The sequence below is a fragment of the Anser anser genome, assembly GCF_964211835.1.
Source record: "Anser anser genome assembly, chromosome: 1".
In the NCBI taxonomy this organism is placed as follows: Eukaryota; Metazoa; Chordata; class Aves; order Anseriformes; family Anatidae; genus Anser; species Anser anser.
In genome coordinates this window covers 7,356,397-7,377,234 of record NC_139720.1, presented here as the reverse complement: position 1 = coordinate 7,377,234, position 20,838 = coordinate 7,356,397, and the positions used below count along the sequence as shown (strand labels likewise).

General features: G+C 47.3%; 1 protein-coding gene across 9 annotated transcripts in view; it reads left to right on the top strand.

Annotated features, from left to right (window-relative positions):
- FRMD4A (FERM domain containing 4A) overlaps window positions 1-20,838 on the top strand; it is a 362,821-nt gene that overhangs the window by 267,808 nt on the left and 74,175 nt on the right. For all 9 annotated transcript variants that reach the window (XM_083819662.1, XM_083819664.1, XM_083819663.1 and 6 more), the window contains 2 exons: window positions 5,068-5,160; window positions 18,292-18,376. In XM_083819662.1, the coding sequence (XP_083675788.1) occupies window positions 5,068-5,160; window positions 18,292-18,376 (178 nt within the window). The remainder of the gene's footprint in view (window positions 1-5,067; window positions 5,161-18,291; window positions 18,377-20,838) is intronic.

The following is a 20,838-nucleotide window of genomic DNA, read 5'->3' as shown; positions in this document are numbered from 1 at the left end:
GGTTCAGCTGAGTATGAATCTCCACTAGCTGCTCTCTCCCTTAGCACCGGCCCTTACAGCATTCAAGGAGAGAAAGTGGTCAGGATTCCCCTTCTGTTTGGGGCCACACACGGGTTTTCCTTATCCTTTGCTTGTCCTTAGACAGGCATCACCTGCTCCGTGGAGAACTACCAACTTTTGCGTCCCACTGCTCCCCCTCTCCGTCCACCCAGACGAAAGCTGGTCCCAATCCTTTTGCTGATGCCTGTCCTGCCTTCATCAGAGCAGAACCCGCAGAGAAGCTTCTTCAGCTTCATAATATAAAAGATAAAAACTGCAAGGGACTGGGGCCCTAATTGTTTGTGTTACAGTTGTGTTAGAGACTGCACTAACATGATAAGGGAATGACAGAGCCCTTACTCAGCCCAAGATCCTATGGCCAAGTGAACAGCAAGGGAAGAGTATAAGAGGGAGAGCAGGGCAGAGGCTTCTTGGGAATAATCTCATCTCCAGGAACTGAAGGAAAAACCTATTTGCACCCTCCAGCCATGCAGCAGAGCCAGAACTAGGGACTCATGTATCTCCCTGAGCTTTGCAACCCTTTCAAAAACATTTCTGTTGAAGGCTGAAGACCTTAAATGAGAAAATCTGTGAGCTTATGGGTGGGGTTTTTTGTTCGTTTGTTTCTGCAGTGATTGATGAAAATGTAAAATAGCATTTATGGCTTCTGTTAGTTGATTTGGTCTGTCTCAGTGTCCATTCAGTTCAGTGAGTCTGACACTGAAGGGGCGTGAGTTGGCTTATTGGTCCAAGTATCTTCATAATACAAATCAATGTGGATCCGCTTCTCAGAAAACTGGACATTAACCAGGAAAACTGCATAAACAGATCCACCTGGAGGCAAAGTACTCATTGATGCACCACTCTTCTCTGAAAGCCCTGATAAAAGAAAACAGAAACTGCTGTTTGCAAATGACAATGCGAACACTGGGCACCAAAATCCATACTCAGTCTGTAACCTAAATGAATGGACCGAGTTTCTCTTTCTAAAAGCAATGATGTTTTTGTTATTGACACACCAGTTTAACTGCCAAGATGAGCACAACCAACAGAGAAAAATGAGCTGGCTTCCAATATTCAGCCGCCCCATAGGTCACCCAAAACTGTTTGCACCATTATTCATGAACACACTGATGTAAATACCTAAATGAACAAATCAATGGAGATAATGAAACAAAAGCTACTTTGTGTCTCTAAATTGAACTGTGAAGGAAATCCAGCTAGACATAGGCATGTATGAATGGGATCCCAGTGCAAGCTGCCTAAATTGGTCCACGAATACCGTCGGGATTACTACATGCCTAGGGTTGTATGCCCATACACTTCCCTGTTCTACATGGGATTGTGCTCCATGAATAGTTCTGCTGAAGACAGCAAGACAGCTTCCAGAGCAAAGTGTTTTGTGGTGTAACAGCATTGGAGCTCGGCTCCCCGATAAACCGTATTCACGGGCAGATGCCAGGGACTGCTCACTGCTGCTGTTCTGTACGTGCCACACATGAATGCTAGAAAACAAAGAGTTAGGTGACAATCTGCAGCGTAGAAGCCCTCAGCGATGAAAGCTTGTAAGTGGAAACTGAGTACGGTGAGCGGTTAGCTCCTGGCAGCGACTTAAGTGACCTTCCTCCTCTAAAGGAGCTTCGGATTTAAGCTCCGTGCAGAGGAGAGTAATGAAACTCTTCAACCCAAAACTCGGTGGACACTTAACACGAGTGTTATCCGCACCCATGATGTGTGTAACATGCACGTGTAACCTGGTATGCACACATACATACAGATATTCTTTTTGTATTGATTGTATCAATCAGTTTCTCAAGGTAAAAGGCAGTGAGAATGATAAGAGCAAGTCTTTAAAATTTGAAATACCTTGAAATTGTTTATTGTTTTGTGCACCGTGGCTTCTCAACACCTCATTGTACGTGTTTGGCAAACCCAGACCTTCCTGTTGAATAAACATCGATGCAGGCAGTAAGTCCTTTGTCAACAAATCAGTCTTGGTTGGAACCAGTGTGTAGCGGCGTCAGCCACTGGTGGCTGCTGCTTTGGTGGCACAAATGCAGATGGACAGGTTCAGGATAAGATGCCAGGCTTAGAGTGGCTTTTCCTTGCTCTGACAGTGTTTCATACTCTGACCTACATGGATAAATGTGGCTAGGAAAGGGGGAGTGTGTCTAGTTTCAAGCCCCGTGCATGCTATGGCCTTCATGGTTAATTTCAGCCTTTCTGATTCCCCTTAAAAGAAACACAATGGGAGTTCAGGCCACCAAAAAAAAAAAAAAAAGAAAAAGAAAAAAAAAAGTAGTAAGTAGGAAAAAGACTGGATTTCAAGAAGAGGGATGCAGCAGAAAATGCTGACTTTTTCGGTGCCCGGGCTGAAAATCTTCTGGTGGAGCTGCTTTTCTGACAGCCCGGAGCATCTGTCCTCTAAAACCCATGCCTTGCCAAGATACATGTCTGTGCTGAACAACAGGACACAACACAGGGATCCCGCAGGAGCTCTGGGTGACCACATCCCATTAGAGAAGACAGAGGAAGCCCCCATCACACCGCCTGCCCCACTACACAGCCTGCTGAGAACACGGGCAGCCAGCCCATATACCTGACCCCATTAACGGGGCCATCCTCACCCCGATCCTGGGCAGCATCTTTGTGCAGCACCGTCCCAGGCTGGGCAGACTTGCTGTCAGCAGAGACGTATGCATTGATTAGCTGGGAGTGCAAATCTGCATCATGGCATTGGTACAGCTTTTCAGTAGCCACGCTGCTAGTAGGTTTGTGTGTGCCTCATACACTGCTCAAGCTGCCTTTTACCTAGAGGGAAAAAAAAAAATATATATATGTATATTAAAAATATTTATAAGATTTATCTAGAGAAAAAGCCTACTGAATATTAAAATATACCGGAGATAAACTTTATGAAACTATATACTTTATGAGTATATAAAGCAAGGGGGCAAGAAAGGTTTTGATACTTTTGTGTACACTGAAAGAAGTCTAGGATAAGTTTGGATAGTCCCCAGTGCTACTTATCTCACTCATAGCTACTTGAGACATGTGGAAGGAAAAATGGACCAAGCAAAGTAGATGCAAAAGTGTAGACTGAATGCCAGAATGCTACATGACAAAAACCGAGGTGAGATAGTCTCCTTATAAATCATAAAATCCCAGGATGGTTTGGGTTGGAAGGGACCTCAAAGCCCCCCCAGTGCCACCCCCTGCCATGGGCAGGGACACCTCCCCCCAGCCCAGGCTGCCCCCAGCCCCATCCAGCCTGGCCTTGGGCACTGCCAGGGATGGGGCAGCCACAGCTCCTCTGGGCAGCCTGGGCCAGGGCCTCACCGCCCTTACAGTGAAGAATTTCCTCCTAATATCTAATCTAAACCTACCCTTTTTTACTTTAAAGCCGTTACCACTTGTCCTATCACTACTAAATGTCTGATCCTGAACTCGCTGGTGTGACAAGTGGAGTTCACCAGCCTATTTGAATATCTCAGACAGTGCAAAGCACGATGCTGAGCCAAGGCAGGCACAGGCGATGTCCCAGCTGGTCTCCAGGACAGCCCAGAGCTGCCTGGGCTGCTAGATCCCCGCTCTGCCCACCCTTGTCTGCATTGCCGCAAGCCAGGGCAGCTGTCTGGAAATTCAGGTTGAACCCAGGCGAATCAAAGCATCCTCAAATTGCTACTTTCCCCTTTATTTATTTTTGTAGAAAGGAGAGGGAGCTACAAATCTGGTTAAATTGCTAAAGAGCTGTTGTTGCTTAATTGCCAAGGGAGTTTCTCAGTTGCCCCAAGTACATGCGCTGCTAAGGAGCAATGGGCAGGCACTTGTGAAAGCCAAGTGTGTTTGCTGACAGAGTACATTGTTGAGGCTTGTGGCAACCCTAGAACTTAAATTAACACTTTTTTCTTTTTTTTTCAAACCAAGCTTTTTTCTTCTTCTTCTTTTTTGGTGGCATGAAGAATTAATCTTGAGGATTAGCGTGAGCTGGTGAATAGACACTGGAATAGAGCTCAGGACATCTGAAAACCATTTCCTGCTTTATTTGCTGTACGATTCCCACCCCCCAAAAAAAAAAAAAAATCACTCCAATTCTCTCTCCCCTTGCTTGTCTAGACAGCAGACTGCTGAAGGCACGGGCTGCCTCTCCCTCTGGGTGAAATCCGGTCTGCCTGAAATCAATAGCAAAATGATCACGGGATGCAGCCCTTGCATCACTTTGTGCAGCAGCAAAATTCCTGCTGACTTCAGGGGAAACCTGAATTTCACCCTATGTATTTCCACAGCCCCTAATTTAACGGGGCCTTTTTCTCAGCTGCGGAGTGAGATGTGGCCCCGTAAGACAAATAATGGTATTTATAAAATGCCGCTCACGTGTGCACAGCCCTTTACGATGCGTGGAACGTGACAAAGAACAGAGCTGCTGCCCAAGAAAGCTTCCAGCTGCAGGGCACAAATGGGTAAATTGCAGGAGAAAATAACAGCGACAGGTACCACCGAGATTCGAGAAGAGCAGCGTGTGGTAATTGGGGCTGGAAGGTTTCACGGAGCAGCTGTTTTTCAGGAGCTCTCTGAAGGAGGAAAAAAAAAGGCTGGGCAAACCTACTGCAAGCATGTGGGTGGTAAATAAACTGTCTGAGGCTGTAAACAGTCAGGCTTAGCCTTGGGTGAAATATTGCAGGCCTTGTGGAAACTCTTAACAATAAGGATTTCTAATGAAAATCTTGACAGACTTTCAACGATACAATTGTTCCGGGGGGTTGCAATAAAAAAGGTGAAGCTCATAACATTTGGGGCTGCCGGCTTGCCCCCTGACACACTGAACTTTAGCTGCTCGATTCCCAGACTGAAATGTTGCCAGGCTGATATCGCCCCCGCTCCTCAAACATTTGCTGTGCTTTTTCTCAAATAGCACGCAGTGGCCAAGGGCAAACAGCAGGCACTTCGCTTCATCTTTTGTACCACCTCTGACCTCGCTGCGGCGAGATGCAAGCGCCGGGCTCACAACTCTCTCTTTTCTCTTGCCAGGGGACACTTGAACTGGCTTCAGCTGGACCGCAGGGTGCTGGAACATGACTTCCCCAAAAAGTCAGGACCGGTTGTTTTGTACTTTTGTGTCAGGTAAGTGTGTGGCAAGAAACCCTTCCCATGAATTACAGCTATTCCCTAGGAGCCAAGAAGCAGGGTTATCCATTTCTCACACTGTAGAAGCCCCTGTGGGCAAGCAAACAGGTTTCTGGAGGTCGCTTGTGAGCTCCTCATCCCTGAAAACTCCTCTGACACAAGCATAAATTAGAAATATCCGCACTGACACCCCTATCTGCACAGAGGGAAACCTGGTATGAGGGGCAGATCGGATGTTATGGTTTTCACAGGTCTACATTTTTATTTATGGGGTTTGGAGACTCCTGGAAAGCCCAAGCTGGGCAGGGCTGCAGAACGAAGACCTCTTTCTGCCAGGACAAGCAGCCTGAACCAGCCACCTGGATGGAGAGCACTCTAACATGCTTCCTTGCTGGCCATCCATCCATTTCCCCCAGATTGCACCCGGACTGTGCGTTGTGTCAGGGGCTAAATTAATCCCAGTATAACTTGTATTTACCTTCTGGGCTCAACCACGCCGTGGTGCGATGGATCATCTGCAAATATCAAATGGTGGCATTTTATGGCAACCGGTTGGCTTCTGCATGTGCATGTAACATATTCATAGACTGGGCTGGACCAGACTAGCAAGATTGTAATGAAGATTTTACCAGTTTGGGAGACTTTCTCTTCACCTATGAATTTTGCAGCAACTGTTAGGAGATGTTTGAAAGCAGTCAGTGCTGCTGTGTACACAGAATCTTTGCCTCCAAGGGAGATACTTTCTGAGAAGACAAATTTGCTCTTGCAGCTCTAAAACAACCAGAGAGAGGCTGGGGGTTGGGATGGCATATGTACGAAATTAAGTCGGGGGGGTTGACTTACTTTTAATGCACAGTTCATGTCTAGAGCTAGCCAGTGCAGTGTTACTGTGTCGTGTTCTGTTAGCCTTTCCACTCCAGTGTTATATTACATCTGACATCACTCTCATTCATTTCATAGTACCCATAAAAAATGAAGACTTACTTTTGAGTTTCTTCCCCTGAGTGCAGCTTTTTTCCCCGCACGGTGATTGTCATTCATTTAACTTCAATTACACCGGAGGATTCTCAAGAGAAGAGCCTCTTTGTTCTGTTATGTCCCCATCTTTAGTGGTGGATTTATCTTAGGACAGATCAAGGCTGCACAGAGCCCCATGACTCCAGAACTGGTCTGCTGTCTGCCACGAGAAGAGGTTGCTCTATTATGTTTTGGGTACTTCAAACCGTAAAGATAGATCCAGAGCTGAACATTTCCAGCATATGCAATCCAGACCCACCTGTGTTTAGAACCACGCAAAACCGTTTGTGCTTTTCTGCCGAAATATGAGACTGCTTGGCAAATCCAAACAAATAAACAAAACAAAACAAAACAAAACAAACAAAAAACACAGGCACTCAATTATCAAGCATCTTACCTAGGGGCCAAACTGAGGAGTCCATGCTGGGGCAGGGGTCCCGTGGAAAGCAGGGAAATCTCTGACTGAGCAAGAGCTAAGTGCAGATTTCAGGAGTGGAGCCAGTGAAAGAGCCACTCATATTCATTTCAAAGACCACTCAACGAGCATAAATATTGCCATCTGTATTGTTTTATGAGAGTTGGCAGCAGAGTGGAGACAAGTCATTCTAGCAGGATCTTAGCCAAGAGACATTTTAGAAGTATGGATCCATTCAACAGTTAGTAAATGAGTGAACTCTCCTGTTCCGGAATCATAATCCATAGGGGAAATCCGTAGGGGAGAAGTCAGCATTCGGTGGCTGAGAAGAGAGTGTGTGAAAAGCACACCAAGTTTGGACGTATATTCTTATTTTTGATAGAAATGACTGGATCGTCACACGTTTTGGAATGGACTGGGAGGCCAGATGCCTCATGAGTTAGGAATGGGCATTAACTTACTGTGATTTTAGTTCCCACATGGATGTCAGATGCTAGAAAGACACTGAAAAAGCTTCCCAGAATGTAACAAGTTCCCATGTCCATCCCCAAATCTGAGCTGAGCTGCTAGCAATTGGGGGAGAAACTGACTCCAGCCAGCTGGCAGAAGTTGGCAAGGCCCCACATATCTGTTACCCAGCGGTGTGAGTTCTGGCTTGGGAACTAACGCGAGGGCTGAAGGAAAGGTTGTGAAGAGACCTACCCGTAGGCAGGGCTGTATTTTGGTAGTTTGAGGCTGCACAAGTGCTTCCAGAGCCACCCATATCCATAAACACAATCCTTCCTTTCCTCTGCCACCTTGAGTGGAAAGCAGAGATAACCAATGCTGTTCCTTAAATAGCTACAAATGTGCAAATTTTTGAGGAACTGGGTGCCCATGGCACCCACTGTATAGTTGGTAAAGGGCTGCCTCTGTTTGCAGGTACACTTCTTGCAGTACGCCTCTCAAGAATTGCATCAGAAAAAGCTAGGTTGGTGCTGGGGGTCCCAACTGGCAGGGGTAGTAACACAAGTAACTGGCTGTGCCAGATGTTCGTTACAGAGAAGTCTGTTTACTGTACCAGTACGTAGTAATCACGAGGATTTTTCCCTCTCCTCTAAGTAAACGTACAAATCAACCACGCTGGCTAACAACTGAAGATGTGAAGCTTGAGGCAAGAACAGCAAATGGTAGTTTGCGAAGAGGGGAACCTGTGGAGGAACCATTTTCACCTTTTATGTGACTATCAAAGTGTTTTTACCCTTAACTTGCCTGAGGCACTATTGATGGGCAACGTGCCCACCAGAGATGCTGCAGTTTTTAGATTGCTCTAAATGCACGTTTACACTTCGGGAAGCGTGCCTTTTTAAGCAAAGGTTTCTTGGAAGAACGATGCAGCAAATAGGAAGTTTCACAAGCTTTACAGCATGAAATTCTCCTCCCTTATTTAAATCTCTGCAGCACTGCCGAAGCTTTGTCTTTTGCCCTACGTTTCCTCAGGGTTTGACGTTGTTGAGCACTGGTGTCCCATGTCGTTACTCTCTTCTGTAATCAGAGACCAAAAATGAAAGAAAGAGGATTTTATAAGAACGTCTTTAGCATTAGTATAGTGGGAATGGTTACTGTCTTTGGACACTTGCAGAACTAACTGTAGCCTCTGTCTTTAGGTTGTCTCTGGAGCTTTCCACCGAGAACAACATAGGTACCTAGGAAGAGATCAAAATTGCTTGGGCAGCTGTGAACAGCCCCGTGGCAATTCTTGTGCAATATTATTTTATGAGACTCTTTGCTAGACATCCACCTGTATAGCGTTAAAGCCATGCACGACAGTAAGAGGGAGCGTCCCGTGTCTCGCAGGGGAGGTGGGACATCTGGCAACGGGATGGGAGCGATGTTAGTTCTCATCTTTGAAGTCACTTCTTGGGTGGCTTCCTAAAGCACTGGTCACTTGGTTGTGGGTGAAACTCATTCCCTGCCTCCGAGGGTTTACAGCGCAGATAAACCAAGCCAGATGAGCGTCACGGCTGAAGTCCAGGAGAAGTGAAGGACAGAGGGGAAGGAAGGAAGGATTGCTTGGCTGTTTTTACAGAGGTGTTATGAGACCAGAAGAGGACAGCGAAGCTGTACCTCACAACATGAGCTGCACAGCGAAAGGCAGGAACCTAAGGAAAGTGTGGAGAGCAAGGCAGTGAGGAGGTCAGAGGAAAACAGAGCTGGCAGGGGCTCGGATAAATGCCGTTCTGCTTTCAGCAGGGAAGGGAGCATTCTGCTCTCATTCACATAGGCAGGAAAAAAAAAAAAGGCAAAGTCACTCCCTTTGTGTAAATCCCTGAAGTGAGAGAGGACCAGAGCACAGACAGGCTGTTTGTTCATGGAAAGCAAAGCTGGCCCAGCTTTGCAGTGAATTCTCATCCTCAAACAATGGCCTTGTGGGATTAGCAATCCTTAGCTAGGGAACCACCAGCATGAGCCTGATCTCTTTATCTTCTGGGTGTTTGTCATGCTGTTAATTTATATGAACAGGCTCAGCAAATAACATTCACTTCACTGGTGGATCTTCTCCCAGGAATGAGCATACCCGTTCTCAGGGCAGCTCCGCCAGTCAAGCAGTGACAGCACGCTGCAGAAGTCGTCACGCTGAATCAGAGCATCTCTCACATGGAAAGGCTTTTCTTACAGGAAGGCACTGAAAAAAAATAATAATGCGAAATAAATCCTCAATACTCAAATACGCTGTGGGGCAGGGTTTGTCTCTATGGCCCTGCGGCATTCCCCCAGGGGAATGTCTGTGTCCAGCAAGGTCTGGCACATGTTCATATGCACCGGCTAGGCTGAAGTCAGCAGGAGAGCTGTAGGGGCTCGGGGCTCAATATCGAGGCCAGACCCTCTGCCAGGTTACCACAGTGACTACAGAACCGAGCGGCCTTAAATAGGAGGCCAGCGCTGAAACACAGGGTGCAAAGCTCACGCGTGTCACTGCTGTCGGCGTGAAGGAACGCAGCTGGGTGTGCACCAGTTGTGGCCCTGGTCTCAGCCAGGTGGGGCACACGTCTGAGATGGGACTCATCACACCAAACCTGAGATGTTTTCCACGTAGACTGCTCTGTGTCAGGACCAATTACCGCAGCCTCTCTGTGCGATCACTGGAAAGAAACAGGCACTTTTCAGGAACAATTCATCTGACCTGATTCTCGATGGCTACTTTGGAATTCAGTGAGTTGCAGTCTGAAATAGCTACCTCCTTCCTCTGATCTCAGACCCCTGCTCAGATGTAGGACATACACCGTAGCTTCCTCTTTTCACCTGATCAATCCCCTCTGTGTGCATCAACTGCAGCCTATAAATTTGGATTATTTCAAAGCCGGTTGGCCCAGCCAGGGTTGAGAAGACATTCCCTGTAGATCCGTGTAGATACAGAGCTTTGCCTGGCTACCTGAATGGAATTGGACCAGATTTCAGCTGCTAATGAGGCCTTAAGCTATTTTAGTTTTTCACGCTCCTTTATACCCATTTTTAAAACAGTGTTCCATTAGAAAAGAAAAATAAAAGGAGCTCTAGATCACTTGGAAACAACCAACCCTGGAAGGAAGAAAGATGGTAGCTGCTAGTATTGATTGTTCATAGGGCTAGACAGCCCTGATAACTTGCTGCAGAAATACATTGCTGCCTCCCCCCCCGGCCAGAAGACACAATCAGGGTGTAGTTTCACAGCACGCCACTTAGAGTTTGCCCAAGCCACTCACGCAATGATCCCGGTACGCCACGGTTGTGTGTGCCATTCACTTCCAGCCGGCTTCGCCTGTCTCCAAGAAATTAGATTAGGGGGTGGTGATGACAGCAGCCTGCTGGGGCAGGAAGAGACAAACAGAACCACATTAAATTAACCAGAGCAATTTATTTGTCTCACATGTAGCGGGCTGTGCTTCTCCACCCGGGGTCTTCCCCACCAGAGAGGGGTTTGTGGCACTCCACCGCCTTGCTCCTCTGCAAGGAGGGCAGTGCTGGACCCCACTTTGCTGTGGGACTTCACCATCCCAGGAGAGTTCAGAGAACTGCCCTGAGATGTTCAGCACCTTGTGGGGCTCCGTCCTCATCCCTGTGGCTTGCTCTCATCTCTTTGAGCTCCGTCCTCTGAGCAATCTCCCTCACCTGCTGTCTTTACCAGCACGGAGATGGTAACTCCAAGCTCCCAGGTAGTTTATGGCACATATGAGAGGAGACAAAGAGCCATCTCCCACTCACTTGCATTTCTCCAGCTCCATCCACTGCTGGGATACCGTAAAAACAACAGCAAAAATCAGAACATTAAATCTGCACAACCGCCCCAGCCCGACCAGGCTGCTTTCAGGGCTTCCCATGAGCCGCTCTGTGTAAAAACCCTGGCGAAGCGGTGCCAGAACCCAGAGCTCTTTGTGCAGCACTCATCAGGCTGGTCGGTGTGCACCAGCTGTGTGCAAGCAAAGGGGGGAGAGCTCAAAAGCCGGCAACCCTGCGACCCTCCTCCTCCCACCCAGACGTAGCGTATAAATACGGCCGCTCAGCCCTTGTTTGTGCTGGAAGACAAGGCTCCCCGCAGACAATTTATTGCAGCCGCCTCGGGGCGGCCCCCTGCTCTGTTCACCAGGAGGAAGGTGTAATAAATCGCCCGCGGGGAGGCTGAGCTCCTCGGAGTCTCTTTAGAGATATGAGAAACTTCTGTCCAGTCGGAAGATTTACTCGTGTGAAAAGTGACCTTTGCTTGAGGAAGGGAACTAATGGGGCTCTGCTACTTAGCGCACAGCTCTGAGCTAAGCCATCCATTACGCACACATCTTAATAGCAGCCTGGCTCTCGGGTCCCATAACATTATTCGCGTTTTCTGCTTAACTGGGAATATATTTGTGTAAGTGGGCTGTGTTTAGAAAAGGGGCGAAGTTGTTTTTCCTTTGCATTCTGCCACCTGAGGGGGAAGAAAATCAGTATTCTAAAAACGTGTTGGCTTGAGCCACGTTTTGAATGTGTTGACGCTGGCAGCATTGCCTTGTCTAATTTTGGGAAGCATTTAGATGGCGTGATGGGTACTGCGCAAAAATGATGGATGCTGTCAGTGTAAGATTTGTACCTAATTTGGATCAAGGAGCAATAGCTACGGTAATGCCCACACACAGATTCTCCAACTGGGTCAAAGCCATGCAGGCATCGCTTCCATTTTCGTTGCAATCTCTGCGGCTATTCTTTACACCGGTGGGTGTGATCTGCTGTCACCAGCGAAGCAAGCAGAGAGGTCTGCGACGAGGGGTCCCATCGCGGTGGCATTGAACAAAGTGCTGGAGGGGTGCAGTAAGGAAACTCCGTGCCGGCTTTCACAGCCAAATCATGCCTTCGTGGGCTGCTGACAAGCCAGTGGGATGGCCGGAGGGATTGCTAGTCCCAAAATGGTTCAGGAGCCTGAGATGAAAGAGCCCGAGAGGAAAGAAGCCCCACAAATAGTGATGGATGGTGTTATCACACCCAGCGAGGTACCTCTAAGAGCCAAGGTGCCACTCCTAGATCACGGAGCACTCAAAGAGCTGGGCTTGAGCTCAGGAGAGTGGGGAAAATCCCTGGTTGTCGTGGGAGAGGAGGGGAAAAATGCAGCATGGGGCTTGGTCACTGCTCTCACCTCATTCCTCACACTTGGGACAAAGAACTGCATCGCTCCAGGCCAAGAGGAGCTGCAACAGCCTTTTTGTGCAAAGCTGCGCTTCCCTGGCAAGCTAAAGTCCACGGGACATTTCAGGGTGAAGCCGTTTGCAAAATACATTGAGCTGGCTGCTTCTTTTATGGTCTTGTCAGGACTTTCCTTCTCTACGTTGATGCTGGAGCACATAGTGGTTTGCAGAGGTTCCCAGGATGTATAGCCTGGAAAACAGCTGGAGCCCGATGTATTCCAAAGCAGATCACTTAGGTTTTTGTACCTGGAGAAGGTGAAGCACAGGAATGAGCGAATATCTCACGGTCTTCCGGGAGTTCAGTGAGCTGCCCTCTTAAAAACGCTGAGAAAAGTGGATGGGCAGAGGGAAAAGAAGCAAGCAGCTTCACAGTACAGAACAACCAGTGTGGAGGAGAGGGGGACTAGCCCCAGGTTAAGCAGCATCCACAGCGTTGTTAGCTGGAATTCCCATCTTTCTGGAATCACGTTCACCTCCAGGGTTTGTGGCTTCCGTGCAGTGAGGCAGGAGTCGACACAGGTCTCTCCTGCTGCATCCCGTCCTCTGCGCTCCGACTGCTGGTGCCGGGCAAGGGGGACCGCAGCGTGGCACAAGCACAGGGGACAAAGCACGATACCAGAACCAAAATTAATGCAGAAGGGGTGTAAATGGGGCTTTTTGGTGTCTCTAATTTTCATTCCTGGCTGATGACTTAACAGGCCAACAGATTAACCACTGTCTGCTTTAAGTGTCAGCACATAAAGTATGCACCTATAGCTATTAGCAAAGAGGGCTGGAACATAAAAGGAGCTCTGCAGCCTGAGCTGCTCCGCATACTCATTTAGCATGAGACACTGGACATAATGACATCTGCATTTAAGTCCATTATACCAACGCATGTGATTTTTCTTCTCCTGGCTAGCAAATGGCCTCATATTTTTCAGATTATCCTCCGAGGTTTTAAATGACATAGTGAGGGATAATGAGCCAGACCCCGGGGTGGATGAGGCAGAAAAAGGGGTCTTCTCCTTTAGCCGTCGCTTTGTAATCATGAAATAAGAGACAGCCCACCGAGAGCCACGGGGCTGTGCTGGCAGCTCTGTCCTGCATCCTAACCAGAACGGGGTCAGCCAGCTGGGAAGGACCGTGGAAAGCCCATTTCCATCATTCCTCTTGGGTCCTACTGAATTTCCCACCTAGGGCAGGAGGAAGCCCTGAGGAAGGTGACGACGCAACAACACCAAAATCCTTTTGCTTCATTTTGACATTTTCTTTGAAAACTGGGTTTACCCTTTATTTTCCATTTTCATGGAAAAAAAAAATATATATATATATTTAGCAGGGGAAAGAAGAGCCGCTTGGATTCTTATTCTGTTTTATTTATTTTTTTCCTGTTCATACCAGGCCCAAGAGAGGTACTTTGTCTCCCTGCACAGGTGCAGTATCACAGGGCTGGAAGGAAAGGAACCCCCCTTGCTAACGCTGTGTGCCCAGCTCCTGCCTCTTCACAAAGGCAGGAACTCACCCGCGAATCACTCCCACCCCGTTATCAGTCACGGTCGCCTTGACCAGCAGCTTCAGTGCCATCCTCAGCCTCCCCATCGCTGCCTGGCACTGCTCACCTCCCTTCGGATGCACGGAGGCACGCCTCTCACCCAGCTGCCTCCTCTGCCTCGGGGCCACCCTCAGCCTTCCTCTGAGGGTGAGGCTTGAGAGGACAGTAACAAGAGAGTGCTTTGCTCTGTCCTTGCCTGGCCTGGGGTCTCCAGGTGGCAGAGGGACCCTCTGTCCTAGGTCTAGGCTTCAGTTTCAATGTCATTTTTTTCTGGCAGGGGTACCCCCTTAAGAAGATGCTGCTCCTCAGCGAAAAGTGTTGAAACCTTCCTGAGCTCTTCCGAAGCCAGTTCAATGTTTTCTCTGAATTTCCTTGTAAGAAAACACCAGAGCAGCAGAATGGGCATTTTAAGGTGTTTCTTTTTGGTGAAAAAAAAAAAAAAAAAGGTTTTGTTGTCGGATAAAAGCCTTTTACACCAGCTGTCACCGGAGTCAAACTTCACAGGGACTAGGATGATTTCGCTGCCCCAGGGCAGATCTACGTGAGATAGATAAGACATCCATTTGCTGTGGTCATGCTTTGAAATATCATTGTGTTTAAGGCCACGGTGAAATGCTGTTATCTTTTGGCATGTTCTACTCGGAAATAAATACACTGGCTCGTGATCTCAGATGTTACAACTGTACATCGCAGTTGGGAATTACACTGCCCAGAGCCTGGTCCCTGCGAGGCGATAGATGGCCAAGTTCTGGTTGATGGGATGTGTCCGGGGCTGTGTGTTAGGGGCAACGCTGAATACTTTTTATTCGACTGTTTCTTTTGCTGTGTGGAAATAGGGAGCGCTGGTCAATTCAGCTCTGCTGCTAAAGCAAGAGAGCATCACACTTGTCTTGCTTCAATGGTGAGTCAAGGCTTGGGCTCTCTGCTACAAGTCAAAGGTGAGCATCTGTGTAGTGCAAGGGGGAAATTACAGCAACACCAACTTCCCATCACCCAAGGATCAGGAGTTTCCACAGTTGCTTCTCGCAGGCACCGCTGCATAGACGCCTGTTCTTGGCTGGCTGCAACGGGAATCTCCATTCATCGCGGCATGAGGGAGCTTGAGCTGTCTCAGAGCAAGCTGCCAGTTAAGCAACGCTTAATGCAGAGCAATCTGATCAGCACAAGGCGCGTCCTCGCAGCTGGAAGACGTAGATGTCTCTGATGCTGCAGCTTCTGAAGTCTTCCAAGATGCCTTCTGCGGTCCTCGTTATTATCTTCCTGCCGCTGAGAGGAAGCAGTCAAGACAGGCACTTTGTGTTCATTACCCAGCATAATATTCCCTGGTCCGTTTAATTAATGGTTAGAAAATATATTTGATGAATTATAAGTGACTGGGGCCAAGGGAAGAGCGGGGGGGAAGATGAGGGGAAACTCAGAAATAGATTAACTTTGGCTGATCTCCCTTCTTTACGTTTGAAACCTTTTCAAAACTGATTTCTCTGGTTTTAACACGCACATAATCTTGCGGGGTTTTAACCCTTCTTGAAGGCACCTAATTTCTCATAGCAACAGTTGCTGGCTATCAGGGAACTTCTCGTCGGAGCTGTTTGAGGCAAAGCTGTTTGTTGGTTGTATTCTCAGAGCCATAGGTAGCAGAGTTAAGGCGTCAGACACATGGTACTGTCTGCATCTCTGACCAGCCCGTCCATTATTTCCTGGATATATCAGCTTCAGAGCACACGGAGGAATGCTGCTCCCTAGGGAGTCCTCGACAGAAATCTAATAGTTGCCCCTACGTGCAATAGGAATGGGCTTATAATCTTAACAGGCAAAACAGACACGGGGGGTCAAAGGAGGGAGGAGCATTTTCCAAACACGGCACAACAGTCCCAAACAGCAACATGATTTGCTGAAGGTCATGAAGGAAACCTGTGTCAGAGTCAGGAATTTAACCCAGATCTCTTGCTTGGTTCATTGCCTTAGCAGCTGGATCTTTCTTCCTGCTTCCTTAGGCGCTGACATGGGTCATTTTAAACCGCGGTTTCCTTCGCTGTGTTTGGAAAAGGTGGTAACAGGAGGAGGTCTGACAGATTCACAATCAGTGCGAAAAAAAAGAAAAAAACAGGTCTTTCAGGCTGTGAATTCAAGGCAGTCTGCTCCAGTTCGGGTTTTCTGAGCTTGCCACACAGCAAATCCCATAAGAGTAAATCTGTTTTCTTTTAAGTAGCACCAATTTCCTGGCGCACATGCTTTGTATTTGCCTGGGTGCATGTGTGAGAGCCAGTAGCTCCCCTGCACACTCTCCACCCCGGAGATCACTTGAGAATTGTGTTTTCTTGTTGAAGATGAAGTATCATGTGCAGGCTCTGTGCTCGGAGAGACTCAATTTTGTACAGAAAATGATCTGGGCATGTGTCTATGTGGAAAGCCTTGGGAAAGATCCGTGCAGCGTAAAGAAAATGCAATATTGCCCTCTAGTGATGATGAGGATGGTCTCATTTGATCCACTGATGAAACAAACAAAAAAGTATGTTTCTGCTAACCTTCACTGGGATTTGAAAATAGAGTAGATGTTCCCTCTTTTTTCTGACCCTGGAATTAAAGATCTGACCATCACAACTTGGAGAGAACTGGTAGTGCTGATAAGCAGAGGAGGTTCTTCATGAATCGCAGTAGGCGTAAGATTCTCATTTTTCTCCACGAATTCAGCAGATGGAAAGCCAGATGCACTCAGGGAGCAGACCTAGTAAGAAGGTGCCTTTTTAATGCAGCAGCTTCGTTGCATTTCTGAAGCCAAGTATATTTTTATTTGCCAAGAAAAAAAAAAAAGTTTCAAGGACAGGAGGTGAAACCCAGTGGAAACAAAAAAATAAATAAATAAAAATAAAATAAAGTTGATTTTTTGTGCTTGATGATCCCTACATTCAAATGTTTTCTTTCTTATTTTCCTTTTTAAAAAAAATCTCATTTGAACTGTTCTGGAGGGGGAGGAGGATGGGCAATTGCAGGAGCACCTCAGCAGACAAACATAAAGAGCTCAAAATATTTCATTCGAGTATGTAGTTGGTTGTACTTGTCAGGAAATAAACTGTTTTGAAGGGTCTTCAGAAGACACCTAGGAGCACTACAAAGCTTTGACCTTTAGCCCTGAGAAGGTTACATTTAAGGCCCTCAGTTCTGCAAACAACTGAACACAGACAATCCCTTTAATGCTTGTGCGAAGCCCCAAGAGTTTCAGCAGGTCTCATAGCTTCACTCCCAGACAGCGGGGTCACGGAGTAAGATTTCTCTGTAACTGGACTCCGCATCTCTACCCAGATTTCTAAGGTATCTTTTCGTTTTTTTCAAGTTCCTAATACAGACAGCATTTCCCTGGCACCTTCCCTACTCTTATTGCCTCTGACAATGCACGATAGTACTGGAATTTATGTAAGGAACATTGCTGCCACTGTACTAAAACTTAATGATCGCTCTGAAACAGAGTGGGCAGATAGATGGGTGTTTTTTTTTCCTCACTTGAAACACTGACTAAATGCAAAATTTACCTTAATCACAACCTGAATAGGCTTTCTCTGTTACTACAGGAATCCTAAAAACATACAGCATACTCATATGTAATGGCTTGTTTTTAAATTTGATGATATATCTTGCACTTATTTTTATCCTGGGATTTTTACCCCAAAAGATCACAAAGCAGAATTAAGGGCTGGAGTCTATTCAAGCTGGTGGCAAAACTCAGAGTTCACTGCCAAAGGATCTTTCTTACATTCAATGAACTTTCAGTGTATTTGCAAATATTTAGGGTGATCAGTCAATGCAATAGAGTGGGTTTTTTGGACATGTAGGCTTTGGGTTGGGCAGCTTTTTACTGAGTTCTGAGAAGTCATTTCACTCCGCTAAAAGAATTGATTATTGTCATTCCCAGCATCGCTACACATGGTACTGTGAAATTGTGCGAGATCCTTAACTACTGCTGGTTAATTACTCTGTAATTATAGATGTTGCATGCTACCCACAAAAAAAAATATAAAAAGCCATTATAAAATGTGCTGTATGAAGAGCTGAAGTGGACAGAGAGGAAACACAGAAGTGGATTTCTGGCAGTGAACATTTTATGCGTGGCAGATCGACAGCACAAAAATGGATAGGTTGAGTAAAGGGGCAAAGAAAAAGTGCCAAAATGTGATGGAGAATGAAGGGGAGTTTGCAAACAAACAGAATAAAGGATTATTTAAAGTATAAACATAAAACAAAGAGCTACTTAGAAACAAAATAAACCACTTGATGATTCAGTTGCTTCAGTATGTCTTGGGTGGTGTTGAGTGCTCATGTCCTATAGCACGCACGAGCCTCTTTTGTCAACAAATGACGTCTCTGTCACAAACAAAGAAACTTCATTTTCAGTATACACATCACGACTCCATCGACCACATATTTTCATGTGATTAGTACATTTTCATGTTCTGCCTTTGTTTGCCCATATGTCTCACCTCTAGCTTTTCTCCTTTCAGGTTCTACATTGAAAGCATCTCCTATCTGAAGGACAATGCCACCATCGAGCTGTTTTTCTTGAACGCCAAGTCCTGCATCTACAAGGTAAGGACTCTGGGCACTCAGGATGGCACTAGGGTGGTCTGAGACACTTGGGTCTGCATCCCCTGCATTGACTGCAGAAGTAAATACAAATACCTCCATGCCTACAGAAAATAAGGAGAAGGTGAGTTGTCTGGCTGGTACCACTGCTCATTGCAAATGGCAGGAGAGGTTCAGAGAAAGGCTTTGGGAGCTGCAGCAGCAGGTGGTGTAAACAAACCAGGGCTGAATTTTGGCTGGAAATGAGAAAAGTGAAGCTCTGAAAGAGCAGTTGGCGTTGTGATGCCCTCAAACCTCCGTCCCCAAGTTACAAATCCCCTTGAAAACTGCATGCTTGAGTTTCATCTCTGGACTTTGAGGTTCTGAGGTAAAACCGCCCTCCAAATAGCTCTCGTGATTGACAGGAGGAAATCTGCAGCTCTTAAAATGAAAAAGCGGTTCGTATTTAGAAGGAAAAATCTTGATTTTGTGCTCAAAAAGCGTCGTTCGCGCTTCCCGCCCAAAGAGGGCGGCAGCGGCTGCGCGGGCTGCGGGCGGGCGCCATCTTCTGGGCTGGGGACGGGGGAGTGGGAGTGAATGTGCCCGGGCATAAATCTGAGGCAGTGTGTAAATAAACGTGTTTGTGAGACTGTACGTGTGTAAGGAAAGTGTGAGTTTGTGTGTGTGTGTGTGTGTGCGAGGGGGGGTTGAGCATCTGAGGGGTGCTTACCATGTGTGACAGCGTGTGTGTGTGACAGTAACTGTGAGATTTTGTGTCTGCAGGAGGGTGTGTGTGGAAGTGTGAGGGATGTATATGATTCTCTGTGTGCGAGAGCGTGACTTGTGAGGGAGGTATATGAGTCTGTGTGCGTGAGTGTGACTGGGAGTTGGTTGGTTGGAAGAGTGAGCGTGTGAGTGTGTTTGTGAGTGACCGAGGGGCAGTGCCTGTGTACGGAAGACCACGTTGTAGCAAGCCAGCACGGAGAAATGTTTTTTTGTGCCAAAAATAGTCCTGGCGAAAACAGCAGACTGTTGTCACCAGGAGGGTAACTCACAGCTACCCTTTGCAAGGCTGTGTGCCGGAGATAAGGGTTCCTGGCACAGCCTTCCTCCACCACCCCACAGCAGCAGAGCCTCTGTGCCACAAGCCAAACATGCAGGTCCAAAAGGAAGGGTCCAAAAAATAACCAGGTCCAAGAGCTGCTGCAGCAGAGGCTTGGCTGCATATGGCTGTGCATATGGGAGAGACTTCACGGCAGCTAGGATTCCCTGGCAGCATCCCTCATGCCTCTCCCTGTCCTGGTAGGGGCCGTTCCTCATAACTCACCTCTGTCTGTCAGGAGGAAGAAGCAGAAGGAGAAACATGTAGTCACAGAGTGATTGTGCCACTGTCCCACAACCCTGAACAGGTTTGTGACCTGCTAAGTGAACTGCTTACACCAAATCTGAGGCCTCACTTCCTGATACCTGCATATCCTGAAATGCAGGGACTAAATCTTCACATCCTAAAATGCAGGGTAAGATGCAGGAAGCCAGAAAATACCCTTTTTTTTTTTTTCCAGCACCAGGGAAGGGACGGAGTTGCTGAGCTGAGCTTCGCAGAGCTCTGCTCTCTGGCAAAGCTGCAATTAGATGTGCTTAGTCAGCCCTCTCCAGCAACAAGCTCAGTGAGCATCACATTTTGGTTCCCGGGGAAAGTTCCTTTTTGGAGTGTTGCCAGGAAAAGCTTACGCTGTTGTTCTTTTTTTGGAGAAAGCTTAATAAGAAGACGGAAAATAGAAAAAAAAAATAGGAAAAAAGTGCCTACAGATCTAGGTTGGTCTATTTTAGTCTGACCTCTCCCAAAACCATTACTTTGCACATTCAAGCTGACTGTCGTCTCTATCCAAAAATAGTCCTGCTGGATTCCCAGTCTCCCACGCGAGTCCTTCCCCGTCTGACTTCCAGCCACACTAAGCCATGCTGTGTTATTAAAAAAGGCGCTGAATTTGAAAGTTGATTACAAGGTCTCTGTTCAGATGCAGAGCGAACATCCAGGTAGCATGGAGGGATCCAACAGGTATCGAAAGGGGGATTCAGTGCTTGCCATCCCTACAACTAGCAGGTCTTGCAAGTAGCACAAAAAGTCCTTGTAGCACAAAAAGTTTCCTCGACGGACTTCTCACAGATGGCTTCATCCCCGGTTCCCCTCCTGCCAGGAAGGGCCGTACTGTGTATGGGATGTGTAGTAACACTGTGTTTGTACATCAAGCCGTCCCCCATTGATTCTCCAGGCACACACCCTCAAATATAGGACTGCTCGTGTTGGGAGAGAAGAAAGCTGTGGCCTGTTTAGTGTGGGGCAGCTGGTCCCTTGGGCTGACAGCTGGCTCTGTGTTGGGTACTGCGCTGCTCCTGTGGGTCATGCAATTGACCCACATACCCAAACCCTTGCACGGGGCCAGCACAGCCAATGTTGCCCAGAAAGGCCAAGCCACATTTGTACT